Here is a 24,118-nt window from a genome sequence, read left to right as displayed (position 1 = left end):
TCTGACTGTAATGTATTCTTGAGGACCATATGTAAGACGTTAAACAGGCGGTTGTGTGGGGAAAGGGGTGGTGTGCACAGGGCTGTTGGTGATTGGGGAAGTTCTCTATCCACCCCCTTTTCAATGCATTCTGTCCAAATGGGGCCCGACCACAGTTAAGGTACGGTTCCTATTTAGATTCTCACAGAACAAAACTGAAATTCTAATCATTTCTGCAGGCTAGTTACAAGTCTAAACAATCTAGTGAAATGAGAGACATTTCACAGTCATTTAAAAGTATTTCTGTCAGCAGAATTTGGAAAATTTGGAATTCACTCCCATTCTTTCGAGATTAGTTGCTAAAGCCAGAAATAATTAACCAATTAGACAGACCTACAGTCCAAAGCACTGGTTCCCAAAGTTGGGTCAGGTGACCCCCAGGGGGGGTTCCAGGGAGTCCCCATCAAAATGAGGAACAGTTAGCCGGTGTTTTTGTCAGGTGAAACCTGACCTACATTCGATCGGTTTGGCTTTGACAACCTAGTAGTGATTGGCTGCCCCGAGTCTGAACCCATACTCAGCCTAGCCAATGGGAGTGCCTCCTAAGCCCTGAAAGGCCGCAACGCGGAAGTGTTAACCCAGAGCACCGACCTTACAACCTTAGAGTAGCGGCTAATGTTATGAGCTAACTGGAGCTACACAACAAAACACAGTGATTGAACCAACCAAAGCACGTCGGAAACGGACGCAAACAACGGCCGTGAGGTGGTCACAGAGAAACAAATATAATTAATAAGAAATACTAGGGAAAAAAGACAGACAGACAGACAGACAGACAGACAGACAGACAGACAGACAGACAGACAGACAGACAGACAGACAGACAGACAGACAGACAGACAGACAGGTACATAGTTTTTTTAATTGTATGTATATGCATTTGCTGGCCTGTCTCCCAGCCCCTCGGGCTATGGGCTGATGATGACACTTCAGGACGGGAAGCCAAACAATTGGTTGTCCTGGTCGGACCCTGTTACCACTGAGGTGGCGCGGGTGTTTACCTGCTGTACCATTTAATCTCCAAACAACCTTCACCCAAACTCAGAGATCAAATGTCCTGTCAAATATTAACTTGTGTATGTACGCACCTGAAACTTGTCACATCAGTGTTGTCAGTGTTGTCTACGTGAGGTTGCTTTTCGAGGCTCTCGTTTGCCTACCCACACCAACTGCCTGACTGTATCGTTTATGTTGTTAAGTATAAAACGTAATAAAAACTAAAACATAAAACACTGAGACCATTGACCAAAAGTCCATAGCTACGTTTTCATATGGGCCATAGGTTGTAACGTCTGGTTTGAAATCTAGGTTGAAATATTTGTCTGTGTGGGGTTAAGCCCAGGATCAAGGCTAGACCATATAAAGAAAGTGATATAACTATATAGCTTAGAGGGGTCCCTTAAGACTTCCATGAAGAGATGTCTTGGTAGGACTGTCCCCCATAGTAGGGCTGCATAATTATAGCTAAAGAGATCATCACGATTATTAATCAAGGTTATTTTTTGGTGATAACAGACATTTTTGTCTTTTTCTCAATGACTAAGTTGCTCATTGTTTGTCGGTGTTATGTCTTTGGTAATAGGCTTTGTAATGACAGTGGTATGCAAGATGCCAAAACTAGCGTGCCAGCAATAATATCTGGCCCAGCAAATTATTTTGTAAATAATTAGTAAAGTATTATTTATTTTGTAAATGACAGTCCAGTCCAGGTAGGATATGGAAAGAAATAGCTTTGCCTTGATGAAACCTGGTAGGATGAACAAATAGTGTGCCTGTGTTAACTGTGTACTTGCTCCGCTCTTTTTTCTACACTGGTTAATACACAGGTTAATAAAGGTTGTCTCGTCACAAATCTTTGGTCTAAACAAGGCTTATCTCCTCCCCTCACACGGTCACACCAATCAGGGCAGGTATTTATACCCTGCAACATCTACTTGGATCTCACACATCTCTTCTGCTTTGTTGCCTTTTGCCTATATCCTGTACTTCTCAGGTTCCCGGTGGGGGTCTTCAGTGTCTTCCACCAGACATAAACCCATGCTTGATGGATGCCCAAGCTCGACCACCCCTGGGGCCTTCCTTCAGCACCTGCAACTGGCATCACTGGCTCCTATCCTCCGTCCATCCTCCTCCCTCATCCCCTTTATTCTCTCTCATGCCCTCATCCTCGAACACCCTCATCTTCCGTCCTTATGTGTAATTGTCCCCTCTGCGCTATCCTTTCATCATCATGTCCCTTCATCGCCACATATCCCTTACGCCTTCATCCACTCATCCCTTTATCCAGTCACCGCCCTTATCCATTTATCCCTCACACCGTTCTCACCCTTTTACCGCCTTACCTATCATCCCCTCGTCCTCTTCACCCGTCTTTCAATTACACTCTATTCAGAGCATCTCCACATCAACTTTTCATACTTCAATAAATAAGCAACTCAAAGGAGTTGTATTGTTTAAAGGCATGGCTATTACTAGTGAAGATGATGAAATATTAGATGGATTAGATTGTTAGATACTCTGTTCTGACTTGCCCAGGACCAGCAACTCTTGTTGAGCACTGAAATTGCTTACTAAATGTTAACGCCTTAAAACCCTATATAATCTTTGTTGACCGGAGACCCTCAGGGGTCTATACGAGGCAACCTCCTTTGTTCATTCTGCATCAATCTCTTTGGCAAACATAGTGGATGCAACACGTTGTGCTTGGCTCGCCGCTGTCCCTGTTAGAGCTGAGAGCTGCTGCCGGCCATCACAGGCAGATACTAAAGAAATATTTACACCTTAACCCTACAACTCCGCTGAGTCATTTGTCAGTGTCAGTTTCACACCGCTAAACGCAATGTTCCTCACGATCATAATATTTGATTTTCTCATCATAATACAGGGGTATATAAAGCGTATAAAAGGGTAATGCGAGACGTCAACAGATAGTTCAGGTTACTCCAGCTCCATCAAAACAGACACTGGGCAATCTGCCTGGAAGGTCCAAAGGTCTCCACGTGCAAAAGGCTTTACATGGTCAGAGGCCTACGAATAACCCTGTCATTCCACACCGGAAGGGAACCGGTGGCCATTACACACAGATGCAAAGGCCACTGACCTGGCCGGAGAGAGGAGAAAGAGACGATGGGGGTTGGACTGTCCCCGCCCCAATATGAAGCACCGTGATTGGCTCACCAGGATTCCAGAACCCACACCAGATCTGTGTTGATTTATAATTTACTACATCTCTGGCACTGGAAACAGGACATGGATGACATGAAATTAAATACATTCCAATTACAGCCCTGGGAACCTGGCAGAGAGTTTATGAATGTGGTGGTGGGCCTAACTTTGTCCAACTTTTTTGCTACATAAATAACCAGTTGTTGAAGTGAAATGCTTAGTTGAAACATTTCTGAATGCATGACAATACAGAAATGTGCTTGGCAGCACGAGTTCACACAGAAATAGGCCTTTGTTAGTGTTTCAATCTCCTTACGACAAAATGACAAGACACGGAGGTGTATGAGGCCACTGCAGGGACACTTTAACCACTTTCAACCTGGTATCCTTATTTGGGGCAAAAACATTCAAATAAATAACAAAATAGTTATTAAGAAACAAAATTAGTCAGGTTTCATGATATTATTAATAGCAGCCTGTTAATTAAGGCTCCACAAATACAATTACTAAATTGATAATCCCAATAACTTTACACAGTGAATTATCCTCTGTGAAATGGGGAATAAAACATTACATTTTCCTATTAGCATCTAATATAAACATCTTTAACATTTTCAACACCTTTTTTTGTGTTCTTTTTTTGTGTTTGTTTTTGGCTTTTCTGCCTTTATTGATATAGTTTCAAGTGAAGATTGACAGGAAAGAGGGGAGAGACATGCAGCAAAGGTCGTCATGTACGGGCAGGAGAGGATTATCCAATGGGCCTGTTGGGCCCAGGCCCAGGGGCCTCTGAGCTAGGGGGGCCCCTGAGCTTCAGCCTCTGCGTGGCCGCGTTGCTGTCACACGGAGGCTCAAGCTTAGGGGCCCCCAAAAAGTGCAAAGTTAATAACAGTTATTAACTTTGAACTTTTTGCCAGTAATGGGCTTATCATGGCAATAAAATAAGCCCAAATGTCCTAAACCTGTGGTTTTCAACTGATTGTGAATGAGGGACCGCCACCCTGACTTAGAATCAACCTGGGGACCACTGTTGTGTTGGATATGGGCTAAGATTAGTGCTTTTGTATCACTTGCTATGCATCCCATGTGTATACAACATCCCACTGTGTCTCAACTCTCTTTCATTATTCCTAATAATAATGACTCATCCAGACATTCCGGTGAACTTCCGCCTCTTGAGATTTTAACTCCCTTTTTCTGTTGAATTTCTTGACCTCCCACTTGTCAGTAAATGACTGCATGGGGGGGGGCTTTTCATGTTGGTGGCCCAGGGGCCCTTTATCTCTAGATCCGCCTATGTGTACGGGACTCGAACACACAATGCGCTGTCAGTCCAGAGCCTATATCTGGCATGCACCTGGACCACTAGGCCACCAGGCACCCCAACACCAGTGAGTTTTAATAATGCTGATAAACCAATATACTAAAATGAATACGTGTCTATTTTTGTATAACTGTTTACTTGTGGAGCCCTTCTAGTATCTATATTCCTTTACCATACTAAGCAGGCACACTGAATAGAAATAAAGTGTAGCTGTAGTATATAATAATGATATCATTGCGACAGGTGTTGGGTTGTAGTATATGTGATTGTATCTCTAAACATAATACTATACTTATACAGTGTATCATAGCCTCATGTGTATTACTGATTTTATAACACGGTTATCATCGTCATTATACATCAATATGCAATTCAGGTTTGGCTTTTCTAACTATGCTTATGTCTGAATCCATAAGTCATACGGATGATATATCACGCAGTAGTCACAAGGAGCTTACTCTCAAACCATGTGTGTCTGTCTGATATCATCATTGTTCATCTTATTGGGTTTTATTTATCATAGCTTTATTGTGTGTAAAGCACTTTGTAATGCTGCTTTACAGTATGTATATAAAATATATATAAATATATATATGTATATAAACTTGTTATACGTCTTGGATGAAGACCTGCATTGGCCACCAAGTGTAGGTGGTTGGAGTGCTTGCCTCACTCAGTTACTATTGGTTTTATCTACAAGTCAAAGTACAAAGGTATTCATCTTTTGAAATTCTGTTATAAGTCTGATAGCCAAAGAGCACCAACTTAACCTGAGACAGGGAAGAGCGTTCTTTGTACATTTAACCATTAAAGTGTTTCATGTATCATTATTATTATTATTAATTATATTCCTTCTTCTATGCCTTAGCCATTGAGAATGATTCTAGACACATAATACATGTTGTAACATGTGCTCTGGCACGCCTTTGCTGGCTCTCATTGCACAGGGAACAAAGATGGGATTTCAATGTGTACACACATTCTATGCTTCCGAACTTTGCAGACACACATGAATTCCTAAAACGTAACTCTGGCCAGGCCTAGGGAATTTTCAAAAGAACATGTTGTACAGATTTCCACTGTAGGTATCAGTACTTATCATAGGTCATAAAGCACATACTGGTGAAACAAGGAATAGGAATTCTTTCCAAGAAAGGTCCTGGGGAGCAAATTCCAATTAAGGTACATAGTTAGGGAAAGTTATCCGATTTCTGGACCAATCTGGAAAATAAATGCTTAGCAATAGCACAAAGGAGTGTTTTTCGTGCAAAATAAATGGATTCAGAATCATGAAAAACCCAACAAAGTCTCCCAAGGGAGTTGGGTTGAGATGCAGATTTAAAATTAGACAGTAAATTCAAGAAATGATGACACAAGTAAAATAATTATTGAGCAGCTTGAAAAGAAGCCGCCGGCCCCAGAACACACTCTACTACTACTACTAATTACTAATGTAATTGAGCAATTTATTCTGGAAAAGGCCTATCTGCCCTGAACCTTTATCCATATGATTTTTACATTATAATTAGTATAGACTTATATGGTTATTCGTCTCAACTGCTCAATTGTACTCACATCAGGCTATATTACCACTAGAGTTTTACAAAGTTCAACTGAAGTCTAACCAGTGCCATATCTAATGCACAGAAGTGCCAGTGCCTCCCGCTTTAGTACACTGTAAGGTTTAAGATAAAGTTTTACTCATGCGCAAAGACATTACCCCACCACACAATCTCCTACTAAGGCCGCCACATCTTACCAGGGCCCCCTTTGAATGACAAACATGCTACAAAACTCTTGTAACTTAGTTATCCTGAGATGTCTCCAGAAATCCGCCACACACACACACGCACACGCACGCGCACACACACACACACACACACACACACACACACACACACACACACACACACACACACACACACACACACACACACACACACACACACACACACACACACACACACACACACACACACACACACACACACACACACACAGTATACTGATCTGCAGTCATACCAGTGCGTGTATCATGTTACTCATATACTGTAGGCCTTTAGGTGCAAACAATGGATACCAGCCGAGGTGTATTGTCAGGCCAATCAAAGGGTAATAGAAACAACATGGTTAAGATAAACTTAACTTAACTTAAAGATAAACTATAGACAGGGTCATCATCATGTCTTGCTAAATCAGCACATAGTGGGGAGTTTTGTCACTCAAATAAGCCCTTATGGCAAGGAAAACAATGTGATGGCAATATACATTATATAGTATTATAGTATTGACAATGACAAGTGAGTCTAATCAATCAATCATCATCATCAATCTAAGCCTACATAAGCAGCGCTAAGTATCGACAAACACAGTGTTTATGGAGCATGTTATTGGACACTAATAACCAATGCAATCCCATCATAATCTAATTTGACCTCATCGCTCCAGGGCTAAAAATGATTATATTTATGTCATAATCACAAAGAGACAAAAATAGTACTATTTGTGTAACATTAAGGGTTCCATTTAGAAAATTTTGTGAGATCTGTCGAGTATTTCTGGCCAAAGATCTTCTCATCCGGCCTGCCGGGTCTATGGGCCCTTCTGTACACTTCCTTTACCAGGAGTCAAACCGACCACTTGAGCCCCAGCATCTATAGCCTGGGAAGAACATTAGCAGATCTACAAGCTCACAATGGTGTTGCCATTGCGACCCATTGCGAGTTTGTAGATTGGCTATGTTTGGCGAAGAGATTTGGTGTAGATGGAAAAAAGCGGTCCAAGTAGTACAGAGCCAACTCAGGTCCAGATTAATAAGTCTAGAGGGTTCAAGAGGTTAAGCTACTGTAGTCTCTGTTCGTTCTTGTTGCCCCCACATCACAGTGGCCACACATGTACCCAGTGTCTCATAACAGGAAGACCAGAGTTGGCGTATCAGTGCTAAGGAAAAAGCAAAATACTTGAGTGAAGAGCGGTCACATTGGGAGACGGAAAGAACAATTTGCCTCTCTCTCCCTCTCTCTGCGAATAGCAGCCACTTAGAAAAGCACATTACATGAACACTCTTGCACGTGGAAGATAAACAAGGTTCAACAGGAAATGTACTATTATTGTCTCACTGGCATGTTAATGGTCTATACATCCATATCCAGACTCCAAATATTATTATTAATATTATGAATAAGTATTCACCCACGTTTTAGTACATTTACTTATGATCTGTATCTGGGTACTGTTATTTCACAAGGCAAAACCGGCAGGATCACTGGTTTTCAAATCATTGTACGAGCATCATGTAAAAACATGCACTGAGGCATAATTCATGGAGTTTTAATCTTGACCGTACGATACATACACACACACACACACACAACACACACAACACACACAACACACACACACACACATACACGTACGATACCAGTAAGGCGCCTGAGGGCGAGAGGTCGCGTGCACTGGCCATATATGGAGCATGTCTTGAGTGTACAGGGTTTGATGGGGTCAGATCAACATATGGAATGTCAGAACAGGTCAGCTTCATATATGGAGATCTAAGGTTGGCTGTGTCTTTAGTGTACAGGGTTTGATGAGGGCCCAGGTAGGGCCGGGCCTTAATTTTCGGGTCTGGTGAGAACTGTAGTTTTCGCCGGCTGCGGTCCCTGATGATGTCATAGTGATGTCACGAGACCTGGGCACCATATATGGGGGCTTTTCGATTTTGAGTGATGAAAAACGCAAGATTCCATAGTTAACTGCGACCTTCGGTCGCAATAAATAACGCATACAAGCTTATTCTCGACAAATGTTTACCGATTATGACATGCCCAGACAAGGAGTGCTAGGGTTCATGGGGTTAAGTAATATTGTCTTGAATATAATCTACCTCCAAATGGACCGGTTCCTTGAGTACTTGGATAATGTGATTCTCACTCTGGACTACAAGTGGGTGAGGGATGGCAGGAGACAGCTGGACTTTGTCTTAACCCATTTTGGGCGGGAACCCCTTTTGGTGTTAGCATTATGTTATGCTTTAGCTATTGAAAAATAGCAGATCTACAAAAACATAGCTTTTTCAGAAAACTGTCAGGATGTAGAAGACATTTTTAGAATCTGATCTCAGGTCAAAATGGGTTTATACGGCATGCTGATGAAAAGTCTCATCACAATTACAAAGAAACGCTCTGTGATCCACTTAACCACATTAACCCTGGTGTCCCTATTTTTGGGGCATGTCATTGTAGGCGAAAATGTTCTTTTTTATGCTTATATAGCGAAAATAGTCATTAAATGAACAGCCACTGCCAGTTCTATCCAACATTGGCATCCGATAGTTAGGCTAAATAAAGGTCTATCTAAGCCAGGGGTCATTGGGTCCCCTGCCATGCTTCACAATGTATTTTATTATATTCATAAATAAAGGTCTATCTAAGCCAGGGGTCATTGGGTCCCCTGCCATGCTTCACAATGTATTTTATTATATTCACGACCATTGTTAATCTGTAAAATAACCGCCTTCAGAAAAACATTTGTATGCGTCAGTGCGAAATGTTAATGGTGCTAAATTCAGGTTGGAGATGGAATTCTCTCAAACCAGTTACCAGCAATGGCATCGCAGTAAAATTCGACCTCCCTCAATAAGACATTGAGAAATTCAAGACATTGACCCAAAAACTATTAATAAAATATTGGAAGTGGTCCTTGGGCCAAAAGAAAGGGTGGAGAGCTCTGATCTGGGCTACTTGTATCCATCACCGCAATGCTGCCAATACGAGTCTTGCCATGTAAGGGAAACATCATGTCTATAATCTATCCTTGAACTGGTAGGGCAGCTAGATAACAAGAAAAGCAGACGTTGCTACCAGATGCTGCAGTATTTTGCCAAATCCCAGTAGAATCACTAGCAACAGGTGGTTAGGCTCACAGTGGAACAGAACGTGGTCATAATTCACATGCTAAGGTCTCAGGAGAAAAACAAAGCACACATAATACACATACTAGTGCACACATATTCACACAATGTGCACAGACACAAACGGGCATGGGCATAAACACACACTGGCATGATGTGCACACACATACACATACACAAACGCACACAGCACAGACGAGCATGAAGGGCAGCCTCATGGCTTTAGGTTGCCAGACTTGACGATGTGATTTAACTGACGTCTATTAACATTATTTATTTATTTGTTTTTTCACCGAATTAATGTAAATGAAAGGTGACAGATGTTCCCTCTATCATTAATTTCCATTGCCTGCATAAATCCAGGTAAAAGTATTACAGTGTAAATACATGACATAGCAGATTGTATATTTGTATTTTGTACGTATAGTGGGTACGTTCTTCTGGTAGCCCCCAAGGAAATTCAGATCAAAACCGTTAACATTTATTTATGACGGTCAAATTCATTTACACAAGCATGGCTGGAGTTGCACTGAATAATGGAAATTACGCAGTGTTTTGAGAGATTTATCATCATTATAAAATCACAGTAAAAGTTGAGTTGGGAAAAAAAGAGATTCCAGTGCCCGTCCAATGGAATGTGGAAACTGGAAAGAAATTTGGTATGGTGGTGGGTGGGGTGACTGGGGTCATGGTCAAATTGCATGGGATGGAGGGGCGGGGGGTCCCTGCTAAGTAAGCAGTTTGATCAGTAGGCCTATGACTGAGGAAATTAAATTATGGGATTAGGGATACATTGAGGCTTTAAGCATTCTGAATAGGTTATTTGAAATGATCAAATGACATATAATGACAAAATAAGTGGTTGTTCAAATAAATGTCATTCATCATGTCTCTTCAGAAGCATCACCACTGATGTGCAAAGACTCCACTCCACTTTGTAATGTCAAAGACTTTGAAAAATCCCTAATCAGCCTTTAATTCTTTCCTTGAGTGACATTCCATAAAAAATGTAGACCTCACCGTATGTATGTTAATTTAATAAATGGACATTGGAACCAACAATTTATAAACTCAGTTTTAGCCGAGTGCAGCTGAGGCAAATATGTCCATAGGCTACCAGGAAAGGCAGATCATATTACATGTTTGCTAACGTTAGCTCCATGTGCATGCAGCATGAGTGAGTGACTCACTCTTTGAGTTATGACCTGCATCATGTAAACTGAGTCACGGTCTTTCATTCATTCACACTTGTGTGTGTGTGTGTGTGTGTGTGTGTGTGTGTGTGTGTGTGTGTGTGTGTGTGTTTGTGTGTGTGTGGAGTGTGTGTGTGTGTGTGTGTGTGTGTGTGTGTGTGTGCGCGCGCGCGCGCGCGTGTGTGTGTGAGAGTGAGTGAAGCGAGCCTATTAACTCACCTGTCTTGAACCTGAGGTCTTCATCCTCCTCGGAGCCGAATTCTTTGAGCAGAGATACGAAGAGGATGCCGAATGCGTTCTGGATCCCAAACACGGAGCCGTTGCACCACATGGCAGCCAGCATAACTACCCATCCCCATCCACCTTCTGGGTGCACGAATTCCACCTCCTCATCCGCCGCTGCCCCCCCGGGTCCCGGGACCACCATCTCCATCTGGACTCCTCTGCTCTCCCCGTTCTTCTCCTTCTTCTCCTCCTCTTCCTCCTCCTGCAGCCTCTTCTTCTCCTCCTCCTCAGGAACGGTAACAACCGTCTCTTCTGTCGCGGCAGAATCGTTCTCCATCATGCCGTTGCCTTCTGTCATTTTGGCTTTTTCCCCCTTTTGTTTTTAAACCCTTCTCTTCCAGTTTGCCTGTCCTGTCTGTCTTGAGAAGCCTTCTCACTGGAGGAGGGGGTGGGGGGGCGGGCAGTGGCAACGTTCAAATAAACGACCCCGTTATGTATCGGAAACGCAGGTCTGTGATGTCATCTAAGAGCTAAATGCAGTGTTAAAGTTGCATCCATTCAGACACGTTAACTTATGGTCCGCTGCTTTGCTATAGCTGTCAAAACGCTCGTGTTGCAGCACTGTATAAATAGATAGCACGGAGGGGCGGGGCGTCGAGAGCCTGCAGTTAATCGGAGTCCGACTGACACAGCATGGCAGTGAAGTACAGCTGAAATATTATTAGGTGACTGCAGAGAACTATATGTTGTTGTTTTTTTCTTTCTTTTTTGATGCAATCATGTATGGTTGGTGGCAGCATCAATTGGTTGTTTTTTGTTTTGTTTTTTATTTGATGTAATCATGTATGGGTGGTGGCAGCATCAATTAGATGTTTTTTGTTTTGTTTTTTATTTGATGTAATCATGTATGGGTGGTGGCAGCATCAATTAGATGTTTTTTTTTTAATGATAGGGGCAGGTATAAATAAGATTTATCTTCTTCCTGCTCCTTTTCTTTTCTGTATGGAATATGTAAAAAAATAATAAGTACAAAGTAAAAATTAATATGATCATGTAAAACCATAACTGAAATGAAATAAATAAATATGAAATGAAATGAAATAAATGGCGCAATTAAATGAACCGATGATGAAATTAGTCAAGCTATTGTATGTATAGGCTATGTTAACTAAGGCTTCGGAAATCTGACAACTCAAACAGTAGCTGAAATGTGATACATATATTTAAGTTGTAGCCTATATAAATCAGACAACACACTTTCAAATATCAGTAAAAAAGCATCGACTGACCAAAGTAAAGTGACCATACATCCAATGCTATTATAGAACTTGGTGTATGGTCGGTCAGTCAGTTACAACGAAATGCCAATGCAGGCTACTTTATAGTCCCTTATGGAGCAACAAACAGTTTTCATACACTGACCTCTTGTGGTTCAACTTCTCACTCAGATCTTACAAACTTAATTACCCACCAATAACAATACCTAATGAAACATGGCAGTGTGTGACTGCCTGCCTGGACCCCAACTTCTTCACATAGCAGTGTAATAGCAGTAACAGCTTCCAGATTGGCTATTTTAGGCAAAGATATTTGCTGTAGATGGGGTCCTAATATACACCCTGTGGGATTCCAGAGGTTTTCAACAGGTGGTCAGTGACCACTGGTGGTCCGTGAAGGTACTGCATGTGGTCCCTGCGGCCATGCATTTAGTAGTGTAGAATTTGTTGATTTTTTTCTTTCTACTAGTTGAGAAACGGTGAACTGAATGACCTGTGGTGACCTATGCTGATCGTCCATGTAGTCATTTACTGACAAGTTGGAGACCAAGAAATTCAACAGAAAAAGGGAGTTAGAATCTCAAGAGTGCACCAGATTATCTGGTTGAGTTGAATCATTATTATTAGTAGTCAGTGGACCATTGGTTGAGAAACAGTAGGATGTATACACATGGGAATGCCGGGATGCATTACAAAAGCACTAATCTTAGCCCATATATCCCCACCCACCCAACACAACAGTGGTCCCCAGGTTGATTCTAAGTCAGGGTGGTGGTCCCTTGTTCACAACCAGTTGAAAACCCCTGAAGTACAGTATATATACTAGGGTTGCAGAGAGCATGAAGTCATCTTTAGCCTGCCAGCCTGTAGGATCCAGTGGTAGGCCTACCACAGCTGGGGGCAGGCATAATACAACAATACTGTTCTATTGTTCTTAGACATATAGGCTATGATAAATTAGATTATATAAGAAATAAAATGTTGGACAATCTAGAAGGTATATATGAGCAATTGTCTGTATAGGATGTGGTTTTATGCGTGTAAACACAAAAATTGTCCTAACACAAACGTTGAATGCCATTGAAAATGGCCATTTTTTAGTGTTTGTGTAAACACAAACATCACATAAACACAAAGACAAAAGTGAGGACGCAAATTGTGATTGGTCGGAACGAGATGATGTATGATAAGAGCACCCCTCACTTAACATGGGTGTGACTTTTACTCTCTACGAATGTAGCTCACTGTCAGGTGAAGTGTCCATGGTTAAATATTACACACCGTCTTGTTCCATTTCTTGAGCACTGAGGCCTAGTTACGTTGCAGTGCAATGGGAAGAAGGAAATTGAGGGATTTGACAGCCTCCACTTCATGTAACCGCTGTGTTTTTAAACCCAGTATTGTACCCTTCACATCATGTAGTAACGGATGGCTACACATCGTAGACACACGCACACCCTGGATAAATAGTGCGCGCGCGCGCGCGTACACACACACACACACACACACACACACACACACACACACACACACACACACACACACACACACACACACACACACACACACACACACACACACACACACACACACACACACACACACACACACACACCAGTTCAAGTCCCACCCCCTGTTACGTCCACTCGCTCGATGTGATACAAAAATCCTCCAGTGTGAACCCATGTGTCTGCAGTGACACTGTTGCGAGGTTAGTATGAGTCAGTGGTGGGACTGGGAAATAATGCTCGGAAGAACTTGGCATCAGACAATGCATGTTGTGCAGATGCGATGTAGTGTGTGTGGCTGGCCAATCACAGCTGTGTTTTGCTGCGTGGGGATCGGCATGTGAGCGGGCTCTGTGTTGCGGGTGGAGAATTGTGTCGGTTAGTGTGTGTGTGGCGTTGCCGAAATGGGTGGTGAGGTGCGGGACCGGAGGGTGTTTTTTCGCGAGGTCCCGGGAGGCTGGCCGTGCTCCGTGGCGTGTGATCGTGTCCGCCGAAGTGTGCAGCAGTGTTGCTAAACTGCAATCCTGCCCTGAGCTAATGTGACGTGCAGGTTCTCCCTTGTAAAATAGATTACTTACTTAAATTACATAATTAGAATAAGAGTTTTCGTGCTACTGAAAAGTTGGCATGTTTGCCAACTTGCCCAAATGTCTCCATTCTTTTACAAAGAAAAGCATTACAAGTGTTAACGTTTAATGTTTGCTGCATGGTTCATGAATTCTTGAAAACATTTATAGACAAACTTAAGTATATATTTTCAGCTGGCAACCCAACAATCTGGTCTGTGTGGTGTACTGTGGGCTACTTAACATTTTGACTTTCATTTCTTTTTTGAGCAACACTCGATGAAACCACACCACAGTGACTACACAAACAGTCACCACACAAAAGCAGTGACAATCCAACAGAAAGTTCATCAACACTGTTCATCAATCACTTCGGTTGACTGTCCCTCCTTCTCGGCGACCACTTCCCCTTTGGGCCCTTTCCTTTTTTTGAGGCCCTTCATCTTACGTGTCTGCAGCTTGTTCAGGTCCTGCTTCTGCATGTGCAGCCGGCCAAACTTGGTGCCGAAAACATCTTTGGAGATGTTCTTCTTCTTCTTGGGCTAAGAGAGGGATGGAGACAGGAGTTGGGTATTTTATGGCTGGTATATGATGTCATTCAGGGGATTGAGATTCTGTTGGTGTTGCAGTAATGACATCCCCAGCACTCCCAACCATAGACATATAAAGCCTTTTCCGGCTCTGGAGCGTATGTGCTCAAGGGAGGGCAAAACCTTCCAGAGATTCCTTGCAAAGCACCACGGAAGCATGAGCGTGGCGCATGTTCAGGTCTGATAAGTCCCGGAAAAGATGTTCTGCGATTGGCCCGTAATCACTTGAGTGACAGCGTGACGTAACGTGCCTTCCACTCTTCCGGCATACTTCCTCCCCCAGTGTAAATTGTACAACTGCAGCAGCCAATGAGGAATCCATTTTTTTAATATCTATGCTCACATCGAGCGATGTACTGGATCCTAAACCCGCCACAAGGACATTGAATGGCTGGCAAACCTTCATTTTGAAATGTGTGCAAGTCTCAAATTCAGCTGCTATGATAAATCACACCCGTGTGAACTGAGTGGTGCAACTCCCCTCTCCCCCTGCAACCTGGGGGCTAGAGCAGCACCCTAAAGTCTTTATTAGTTCTACAATGCAGTTATTTATTTTTATTCCAAATAGCTTCCACTCAGTTGTAGCGCATTCACTGAATTATCAGTCGATTGTCCAATTGTCTGGCTAAGCGAGACACTGAAAGACAATAAAGTAGTAATTATTTACCTTCAGATTTTTGGGCTGTTTGTGAGAAACCTTGTACAAGTCATCTGATGCAAAGTGTGTTCTTCTCATGGCAAAGTCAAACGATGGTCCTATTTCCTCAAGCTCTATCCTTGGTGTCCGGCATCCAGACTTCTTCAACAGAGTCCTGCAACAACATCCTCATTAACCTAATTTGGCTTTTCTGTTTTGAAAGCGTAGTGTCAAGTACATCTATGAAAAAGGTTACTCAAAGGGAATGCCAAAATACACTTTTATCAGGACAGGAAACAAACTTTTCTTCATTTACAGATGTGGGAGTATCCAAAGTTATTTGGATCAGCTGGTAGCTGATAATCTAATCTAAATCTATTAGCAGACTTCACTTTCAACCTGGTATCCCTATATGTCATTAAGGGTAAAAATGTTGCTGTGCGCTTATTGATTGGCTAGTTTAACCAATATGTTTTTTTAAGAGAAACAGCATGACACAATGTAATGTTTGATACGACAAAATGTAAGTGTTAATGGTGTTTGTATTCCATCTTCCATTTTTATTCAGAGTGATTTATATACAATAGTGATTTATATGTAATAATGTTATTGTGAATGATGTGATTTTGCATAATATTCATTGTAGCTGTACATGACAGATTTCTGTACCTGTAGCTGCGCATGTAGATTTTGCCTTCCAATGCCGTGAAGTGAAGCACATGTTCCAAACCAGCCAGACGTACCGAGGGTACTGTAGGTCCTCTGAAGAAGTCTACAAGGTCAAAGAAAACATCAATATATCAACAAGGTCAATCAACTTATTCTGAAAGACAGCCGACAGCACAATCAGTGAGTAGTGTTGAGCATGTACCTAGGAGGAGACTCTTGAGGCGTTTGTGCTCGTTGTCTGTGTCAAAAGCATCCCCAGCAAACACGAGCATCGGTTTGGTCGCCTCGGGGCATTTACTGTTCTGTGATTCAAAACAGAAATAAAATTAGATATTTGAAATGTTTGTTTAAAAACGTTGCTAGCGAGTGTGTTTTAAGGCAAGCATTCTAGTTACTGCACTATTGATATTTTGAGGAGGCCTGTATTTCAACAACTAATGGGCTGGCGGACTGAAACCACCCACGCAGTTTAGAAACCACACATTTGATTAGATTAAAGAGAAGGTTGATTAAACACTTGTAACACTTTGGGAATGTCTCCTTTCTAACATTTCAAACAGTAACAGTGCACATCTGAAAGTTTTAAATGGGCTGGCATCACTGATGGACTCAAACCCATTACCTTAAAGCCACTCAATGACACGTATTTCTCAATGCCAAGTTCAATCATATCGAGCACATGGAAGTCAAAGAGACGACCTATAGTTGGAAAGAAATGAGAAATTAGCAACTTATCTATAACTTGACCGTCCCCACAACTCAAAGCACACTAGGAACACAGTTCTGCAACAAACATGTACAAATTAATTTGTGCTTCAAGACACTTTACATGCAAATCATGAATTGGGTTACAGTAAGGTGGTCAAAAGTTATGTGTTCTACAAAAGCGTTAAGTCATTGTATTCTTCTATTAATTTAAAAAAAAGTTACATGGTGCCACTTTAAATGTCATATATATTCTAATATCTTAGTTTTGTGTGTACTATTACAGTAAATCTTTGAGATGACATAAGTCTATATAAGGCTGTTATGAGTGGACTCCGTTTATTTACCAAGTATGAGATTGTTTGGACGTTTCTTGTTGTGTGAACCAAACAGAAACAGAGAAGCGTCATTCTTCTTGGAGAAGAATTCCTGAGAGACAAACAAAAAGATAATATAGTCATCGGAAAGTAGGTGAATTCATTGTAATATATTCCGTTTTTAAATGACATTTCATTTACACTGACCAATGATGTTGAATCCTCAAATGGGCGGGTTATGTTTTTCCTAAAAGAAAAATAAACAATGTAAATCCATTTATTTACCTCAGGCAAAAACGGAAAATAGCTCAGTATGATCCTTATGTTCTTGTGTGCTGTGGAACATGTTTCAGGTAGTTTATATAGAGGGTATGCACGTGACATCATCATCATACCTGGAAGTTATTCCAGAACGCCTACTGAGTGGCAAAAAAACAACTTTCTGGCCTTGACAGCCCATACATCCAAACAGAAAAGTCCTATCTGATTACATTAAACAACGTTAAACAACCTAAATCTCACTTTGCCACTCGATGTATGCAGGAACATACCCTCCATATTTATTCTATTGTGGATATTCTTGTGCTGTGAATAATCCCAGGCCTAGAAATCCCCAGGCCTAGAAATCAAGCTGCTAAATCCCACCATCATTATGGCAAGTTGGGTATTTTTCCACTACATTATGACGTTGCCACCATCGCACTTGTTTACAGTTGCCCAGTATATCGTTAAACCACTTTGAACCTGGCCTCCCTATTTTGGGCATGTCCTTATAGAGAAGACTTTTCACAAACTTCCACAAATGTTTAAATATTTTCAAAACAGTTTCCAAAAGAAAATAGTGAATATATGACAGTCGTACAACAAAGTGTACAATAGGAATTGTGTGTGTACTGGAGATAATGGTGTAAAGTGGCATTAACATTGGGAATTGTCTTATTAACAGAAAGCTGTTCATCACCCAGGAATTCACAGTATATTGCATGAAAAGTAGACTGAACATGGGTTTATATCAAATACATGCAATTTGTATTGCTCCCCTATGTTTTGCATTTGTGTCTGTAGGCATTACAATAAAATGGCAACAACACAAGATTGATGATGTGGCCCACCATGACTGGAATGCTTTATTCTCCCATTTTATATTCTGTATATTTTCCTCTGCCTGCAACACAGTTGTATATGTCAGTAAAACAGGAAAGCATTGCATTGCTTTTTGCAAACCTACTGTCTGTTATTTAAACGTTTCTATACTTTACACTGTTTATAGAAGCCTTAACAGACGACGTCACACTGATAAGCACCAGTATGCGCGCACAGGCCGGCAGCACTTGAACGACACTGCTCATAAGATGCAATGGGAAAAGTGGTCACTGCACTCACTTGTAAAAACTAAAGTCAGACCGGTCTGAAGTGAGTGGTGCAACAGCGCCCCCTGTTATTACTCTAAACATTAGGGACATCGGGACATTGCTGTTCCTTGCACCACTCAAAAAAAAGTGTGTGGAGTAGAAATATATAATCATTGGTTTATGTTGTGTAAACAACAACTACAGTTGCTGTCATAATACCGGAGGGAGCGCTCATGATCACGTCAGCAGAGCCCGTTTGTGCACATGCAGCTGCAGCCCATCAAGCCGAATTTATGCTCTGTCCTGCGAAGATGTTGCGCGCACAGAACATGGCCGAGAATAGCAGACCTCTAAGCTCACAACGGTCGCATCCGCGACACAAGGTTGAATATCAGCTGTTCTCAGCGCGCAATGTATGTCTTATGTCTCCTAGGGTGCACCTCACTAGCCAACAGTGAAGAGGAGGTTGAATAAACTGAAACCAGTGCTCCCCAAAACAACAGATTTGGGGATCTGTTGGGAATTAGCTCTTCTCTAGGTCCCACACAAGCCCGTTGTTGGCCAATACCACGTTAGCAACGGTTACTAGCTTAGGATCCTGGTCAAGCTTGCAATGCTGGTCAAAATGGTTAAGCAGTGTCAATAAATATATTTGCTGTACAGCATGTGTGGACCTCAGAAAGAGGGTTTGTTTTCTTACCTTGTTATGAGCAAACTAGTCCATTCCATGAATTATTTCGCTCCGTTGTGCAGTTTAATAGTATCTATAAAAATCACACCTGTGTGAACTGAGTGGTGTAAGGTTTTATATAGCATGATCAGCTGTGGTCTGACGTAATGTCTGACGTAATGAAATAAGGTAAGGTATTATGTAGCCTGATCAGCTCTGATCTGACGTAATGAAATCACACCCGGATGTGATTTCACAACTGGCTTTTTCTGTGCAGAGAAAATGACCATGGTTGCTACGGTCATCCAGTTCACCCGGGTGTGATTTAATTACGTCAGAAATTATTTTGAACATAGCAACCATGCTCATTTTTTTCTGCACACAAAAGCCAGTTGTAGGAGTGGTTTACACCACTCAAAAAAATAGGCTGTCATTGACTTCCATTGTAACGGGGAAACAGCTCTCAAAATCAGTCAGTTAGCACATAAGCGAACAAAACAAAAGCTGATTCTGACAGTTTATGTCAGGAAAACTCTGCCGTTTTATTTTCGTATTTTGATAGATTTATAAAGTAACTATTTTGGTTGGAGATATACAGTGAAGTGGTTCTGGTGTTCCCAACTCTCGCCATGCTGTTTGAGATGCACCCAGCTGCAGTCCCGTAGAGACCAAAACATTCATTAACAGACATAGCCTACATAGTATTTATAATGATAAATGCATACAATAATTTTATTAGGATTATATATGGTCATATTATTGTGTTTGTTTTGGCTTGTTTTTCTTGATTTGGCTTTAAGAGTTGGCTTGTTTTGGAGGTGGGTTGGCTTATTTCCCTCACAATGTGGCAACACAGAAGTCAAAACAAAAACAAGACAACGTTGACATTTATTAAAAATAAAACCGCATGAGTTTTCCTGATGTCATAAACGGTCAGCTTAGTGTTCTAAAAGAGTGACTTTGAGAGTTGTTTCCCCGTTACAATGGAAGTAAATGAGCCTATTTTTATTTCTAATATGTACTATTAAACTGCACAACGGAGCGAAATAATTCATGGAATGGACTAGTTTGCTCATAACAAGGTAAGAAAACAAACCCTCTTTCTGAGGTCCACACATGCTGTACAGCAAATATATTTATTGACACTGCAAAACCATTTTGACCAGAATTGAAAGCTTGACCAGGATCCTAACCTAGTAACCGTTGCTAACGTGGTATTGGCCAAGAACGGGCTTGGGTGGGACTTAGCGAAGAGCTAATTGATCACATGAAACAGTCACCTGTGCACCCAGTCTCAATGTTTCTTAAAACCAATAATTGGTCTATACTTTATTACTTCACATCACCACCCTTGTATTGGAACAACAAGTGCTGTGGTGTGGAACACAAGCTGCCAGCAGGATGATATTTGTTAGGATTATCACATTAATGGATAACATTGCTTACTTCTTGAACAGCACTGCATTGGGCTTCTTTAGTGAATACTGTGGGGTGAACAGAAAGTGCCATGTCACATAACTCCAATCACACTTTTCAGTTGGATTCTTCATAGCTAGAAGTTTAATAGCTAAAATGTATGCCAAAATCCTATAAATAATGCAATAATAAAATATTTCTCAGCTTGCACCTAATTATCAGAGTACTTACAATGTCCTTCAGTGCATCTGTAACAGTTTGGCTTGTGTTTCCTCCTTTCATAATCATAGCCTTTTTCATTCGTTCTTTTAGCAATGGCGCTCTGCCTGCCAGGAAGCGCTTGGAGCGCTTTGTCTTGGGTTTTCTGGGGAAACAAACAGTAGAAAGAAACCAAGTTCTATCAACTAATGCTTCATTTATATCCCTTCGTACAACAATGTCAATCGCCAAAGGTACAAGCTCTTCAAGTTGCCCGTCATCTGTGTGTTTGTTTGGACAAATCAGTACTGTACTAGTACTACTAATGAATGTCGTTCCTGTTGCCACTGTGTACTGGTACTTGTGGAGGGCAGTCTCTAGGACATGTGTGATTGTGTACACTGTACAGAAACATTATCGCTGCATAGAGTTTGACAGAAAGTTAGCCGGAATTTGCAACTCTAGATTTTTTTTTTATAATCATCCAATTTGCGTTTGCGATCTGCTTGTATTAAACAACGTTAAACTCACCAACATTGCAGCTCTAGGCCAAGCTTGAATTATCCTCTTTCAATCTGCCGAGCTTTTGTGTCATAGAAATCCACCGTAGACATGTTATGAGCTACTTTCTGTCAAGAAATTATGTGCAAGTGATTCCTTTTCAAAGTGTTGGAGTTTGGAAGCGCTCGTCGTAAGTCACTGAATGGCCCCGCATGCCATCTGTTTCACATTTGCACATAATGCAGAGGCAGCAGCGCGACCCCTTAATAAAAACAAGTGCTTCCAAACTCCAACACTTAGAAAAGGAATCACCTGCAGAGGATGTATTGACAGAAAGCAGCTCATACCATGTCTACCATGGATTTTTATGAAATAAAAGCTCGGCAGATTGAAAGAGGATAATTCAAGCTTGCCCTACAGCTGCAATGTTGCTGAGTTTAACGTCGTTTAATACAAGCAGATCGCAAACGCAAATTGGGGAGTCAATGGAGGGTATTGCAACTCTAGATTCATCCCATTATAAAAAAATCTAGAGTTGCAAATTGCGGCTAACAGAAAGTAGGATTTTTATTAAACTATATGGAGAAAAAAAAGATGACCGCCCAAGCTGTCCGCACAGCTGCAATGTTGGTGAGTTTACTGTAGTTTAATACAATCAGATAGGACTTATCTATTTCATGAATGGGCTGTCAAAGTAGAGTATTGCAACTTAATACTGAACTTTAAGTTGCGGCGCGTATACGTGGATATCTTATACAAACTAAGATTAGAACTGGATGAGATCTCTTGTATCGATTCTGAAAAGAAATCGTTGACAATCTTCGTCTCTAGTCTAGGCTACCAACACTAGTGTGAGATGTGACCACATTTTGTCTAGAGCAGTGGTAGGCTATGTGAGGTTTCCAGGTGGTCACTGGTCAGTGGTCACCAGAAAAAGTTTAACCATTTTATACTTCATTTTCTTTTTACACAAATCTTGTTGTTTTCAGATGGGGGCTCGTACCCCTTAAAAATACTCCGTGAAATGTTTCAGAAGCTACTGGTCTCTAGACTAGCTAACTTGCTAGCGGTCTTAGTTTAGCTATTATTTAGTTTACGACCAACGGCTGAGGACCGATTAAAAACTACCACTACACTTCAACTAACGTACGTACAGGCAATAAATAACACATTTGAAACTTACATTACTCCATCTAATTGAGACATTGTGGCGGATTTATTCTTCTCTGTGCCTGGCTGGAATCTCACACGCTGGATTTCCTTTCCACGTGAAAATGTCACCTCGCCGGAAGACAACATGAACATTCACGTACTTCCGCATACGTCATATCCGTCATATACGACACACACACACACACACACACACACACACACGCACGCACGCCACACAGGTCATTAATGCATTTTAACGCATCATTATACAACTTTGAATAAATAAAGTAAGAAACCAAATACCAAGTAATGAAACCGAGTGCAGCCACTATTAACCACTAGATGGTGTCAGTGGACTATATATGATGGGCATAGGCTAGCAGCTTGGTAATAACAATCTTTGGTAAATAAATATGCAGTAGCTATTCATGTCCATGATTGAACGCATAGATTGGACATGGACATAATCCGCATTCATTCATTCTTTGTGACACGGATCTTTACATTTTATTTCTCTTACATGGCCAACTAGTACATTTGCCTCCTTTGTGAAAGACACGAGTAGCCTACCGGTATTTGTTTTCACTCCCAGGTTAAAACTGGAAGAATTCTGACACTCCATAACCCACTTAACAGTGATGCTACAATAAGGATGAAATGTCCTTTCAAAATACATAGGCATATGAAGCACCCTGTAGGTGAAGTATTACAAATGACTTGTAGAAATGTAGTTATACTTATACAGCTTACTTTCAGCCCATAATAGGATCTGTGCTCCATAATAAAGGCATCCCGACTAGTTGCATCACTGCCTGTGCCCTCATGTGAAAATCATTGCAGAGGGTCATGCAGACAGCCCAGAGCATCAGTGCATGTGAGCTGTTTTCCAGACAGCCTTTACACATTCAGCTGGCTATTTGTGGCTGCCCCACAAATAGATGTTGGTAAACAAACAGAATCATGTCTATGGACGTTTTTTCACAATATAAAATTAAGTGTCCAGAACATTAGCTAGCTATGTCCACTTTGTCAACCTATGGATATTTCCAAAATATATATAAAATAAATAATATATTACAAATTAAGATTGTCATGATGATTCTGGCCTACTTTATACTGCAGTGCAAAGTGCACATGCATATACACACCTCACACACACGCATACACACGCTCCTTCAAGCACCAAAATGTGTTCTATGACGACTAATATACAGTATTCTTCATTTACTGTATCCTCAATATTGTTTTTACGTGATTGAAAAATATCCAGTACTACATTTTTTATGATCTGTCGGGTGGAAACCTCATACCGGGAAAAAAAATCTAATCCAAAACATGTCACACAGTCACACACATATGAAATACAAGGTTAATGCCAGACAAGTTGTTCTACTGGCACAATCAAGTGCTTAGTTTACTGGGTCCACTGAGTACAATACCTTCTATATACCGCAGGACTTCAGTTCATAACAATTTCATCAGTCTCATTTGCTGCAGTGTGCCAATGATGGTATGAGGTGTGCATGAAAAATGCAACACAGCATAATAGTATGTACAGATTATATACCACTGCTGACTTTTACATTCCATTTGGTTTTCAATTGTGAAAAATCACAGAATTTGTGATTCTTCATGTAATATAGGCCTATGTCAGCTTATCCAAATAAATCAATACATTGTTCCCTCTCTTTAATCCATTTCATTA

The 24,118-nt window shown here is 41.2% G+C and overlaps 2 protein-coding genes across 2 annotated transcripts in view; both read right to left on the bottom strand.

Annotated features, from left to right (window-relative positions):
• slc16a10 (solute carrier family 16 member 10) overlaps positions 1-11,440 on the bottom strand; it is a 45,514-nt gene extending 34,074 nt beyond the window's left edge. The window contains exon 1 of the mRNA XM_079525764.1: positions 10,850-11,440. Within this exon, the coding sequence (XP_079381890.1) occupies positions 10,850-11,213 (364 nt within the window). The 5' untranslated portion in view covers positions 11,214-11,440. The remainder of the gene's footprint in view (positions 1-10,849) is intronic.
• Positions 11,441-14,306: 2,866 nt separating this feature from the next.
• On the bottom strand, positions 14,307-22,606 carry rpf2 (ribosome production factor 2 homolog). The gene is made up of 10 exons (XM_079525964.1): positions 22,445-22,606; positions 20,794-20,926; positions 20,593-20,630; positions 17,332-17,371; positions 17,155-17,236; positions 16,725-16,801; positions 16,305-16,404; positions 16,103-16,205; positions 15,464-15,608; positions 14,307-14,748 (listed from the first exon to the last, which is right to left on the bottom strand). The coding sequence occupies exons 1-10, from the start codon at positions 22,564-22,566 to the stop codon at positions 14,557-14,559; spliced, it is 1,032 nt and encodes a 343-aa protein (XP_079382090.1). The 5' UTR covers positions 22,567-22,606; the 3' UTR covers positions 14,307-14,556.
• Positions 22,607-24,118: the final 1,512 nt, after the last annotated feature.

This window comes from Electrona antarctica (assembly GCF_951216825.1).
Source record: "Electrona antarctica genome assembly, chromosome: 17".
In the NCBI taxonomy this organism is placed as follows: Eukaryota; Metazoa; Chordata; class Actinopteri; order Myctophiformes; family Myctophidae; genus Electrona; species Electrona antarctica.
This window is presented reverse-complemented; position numbering and strand designations above follow the sequence as displayed.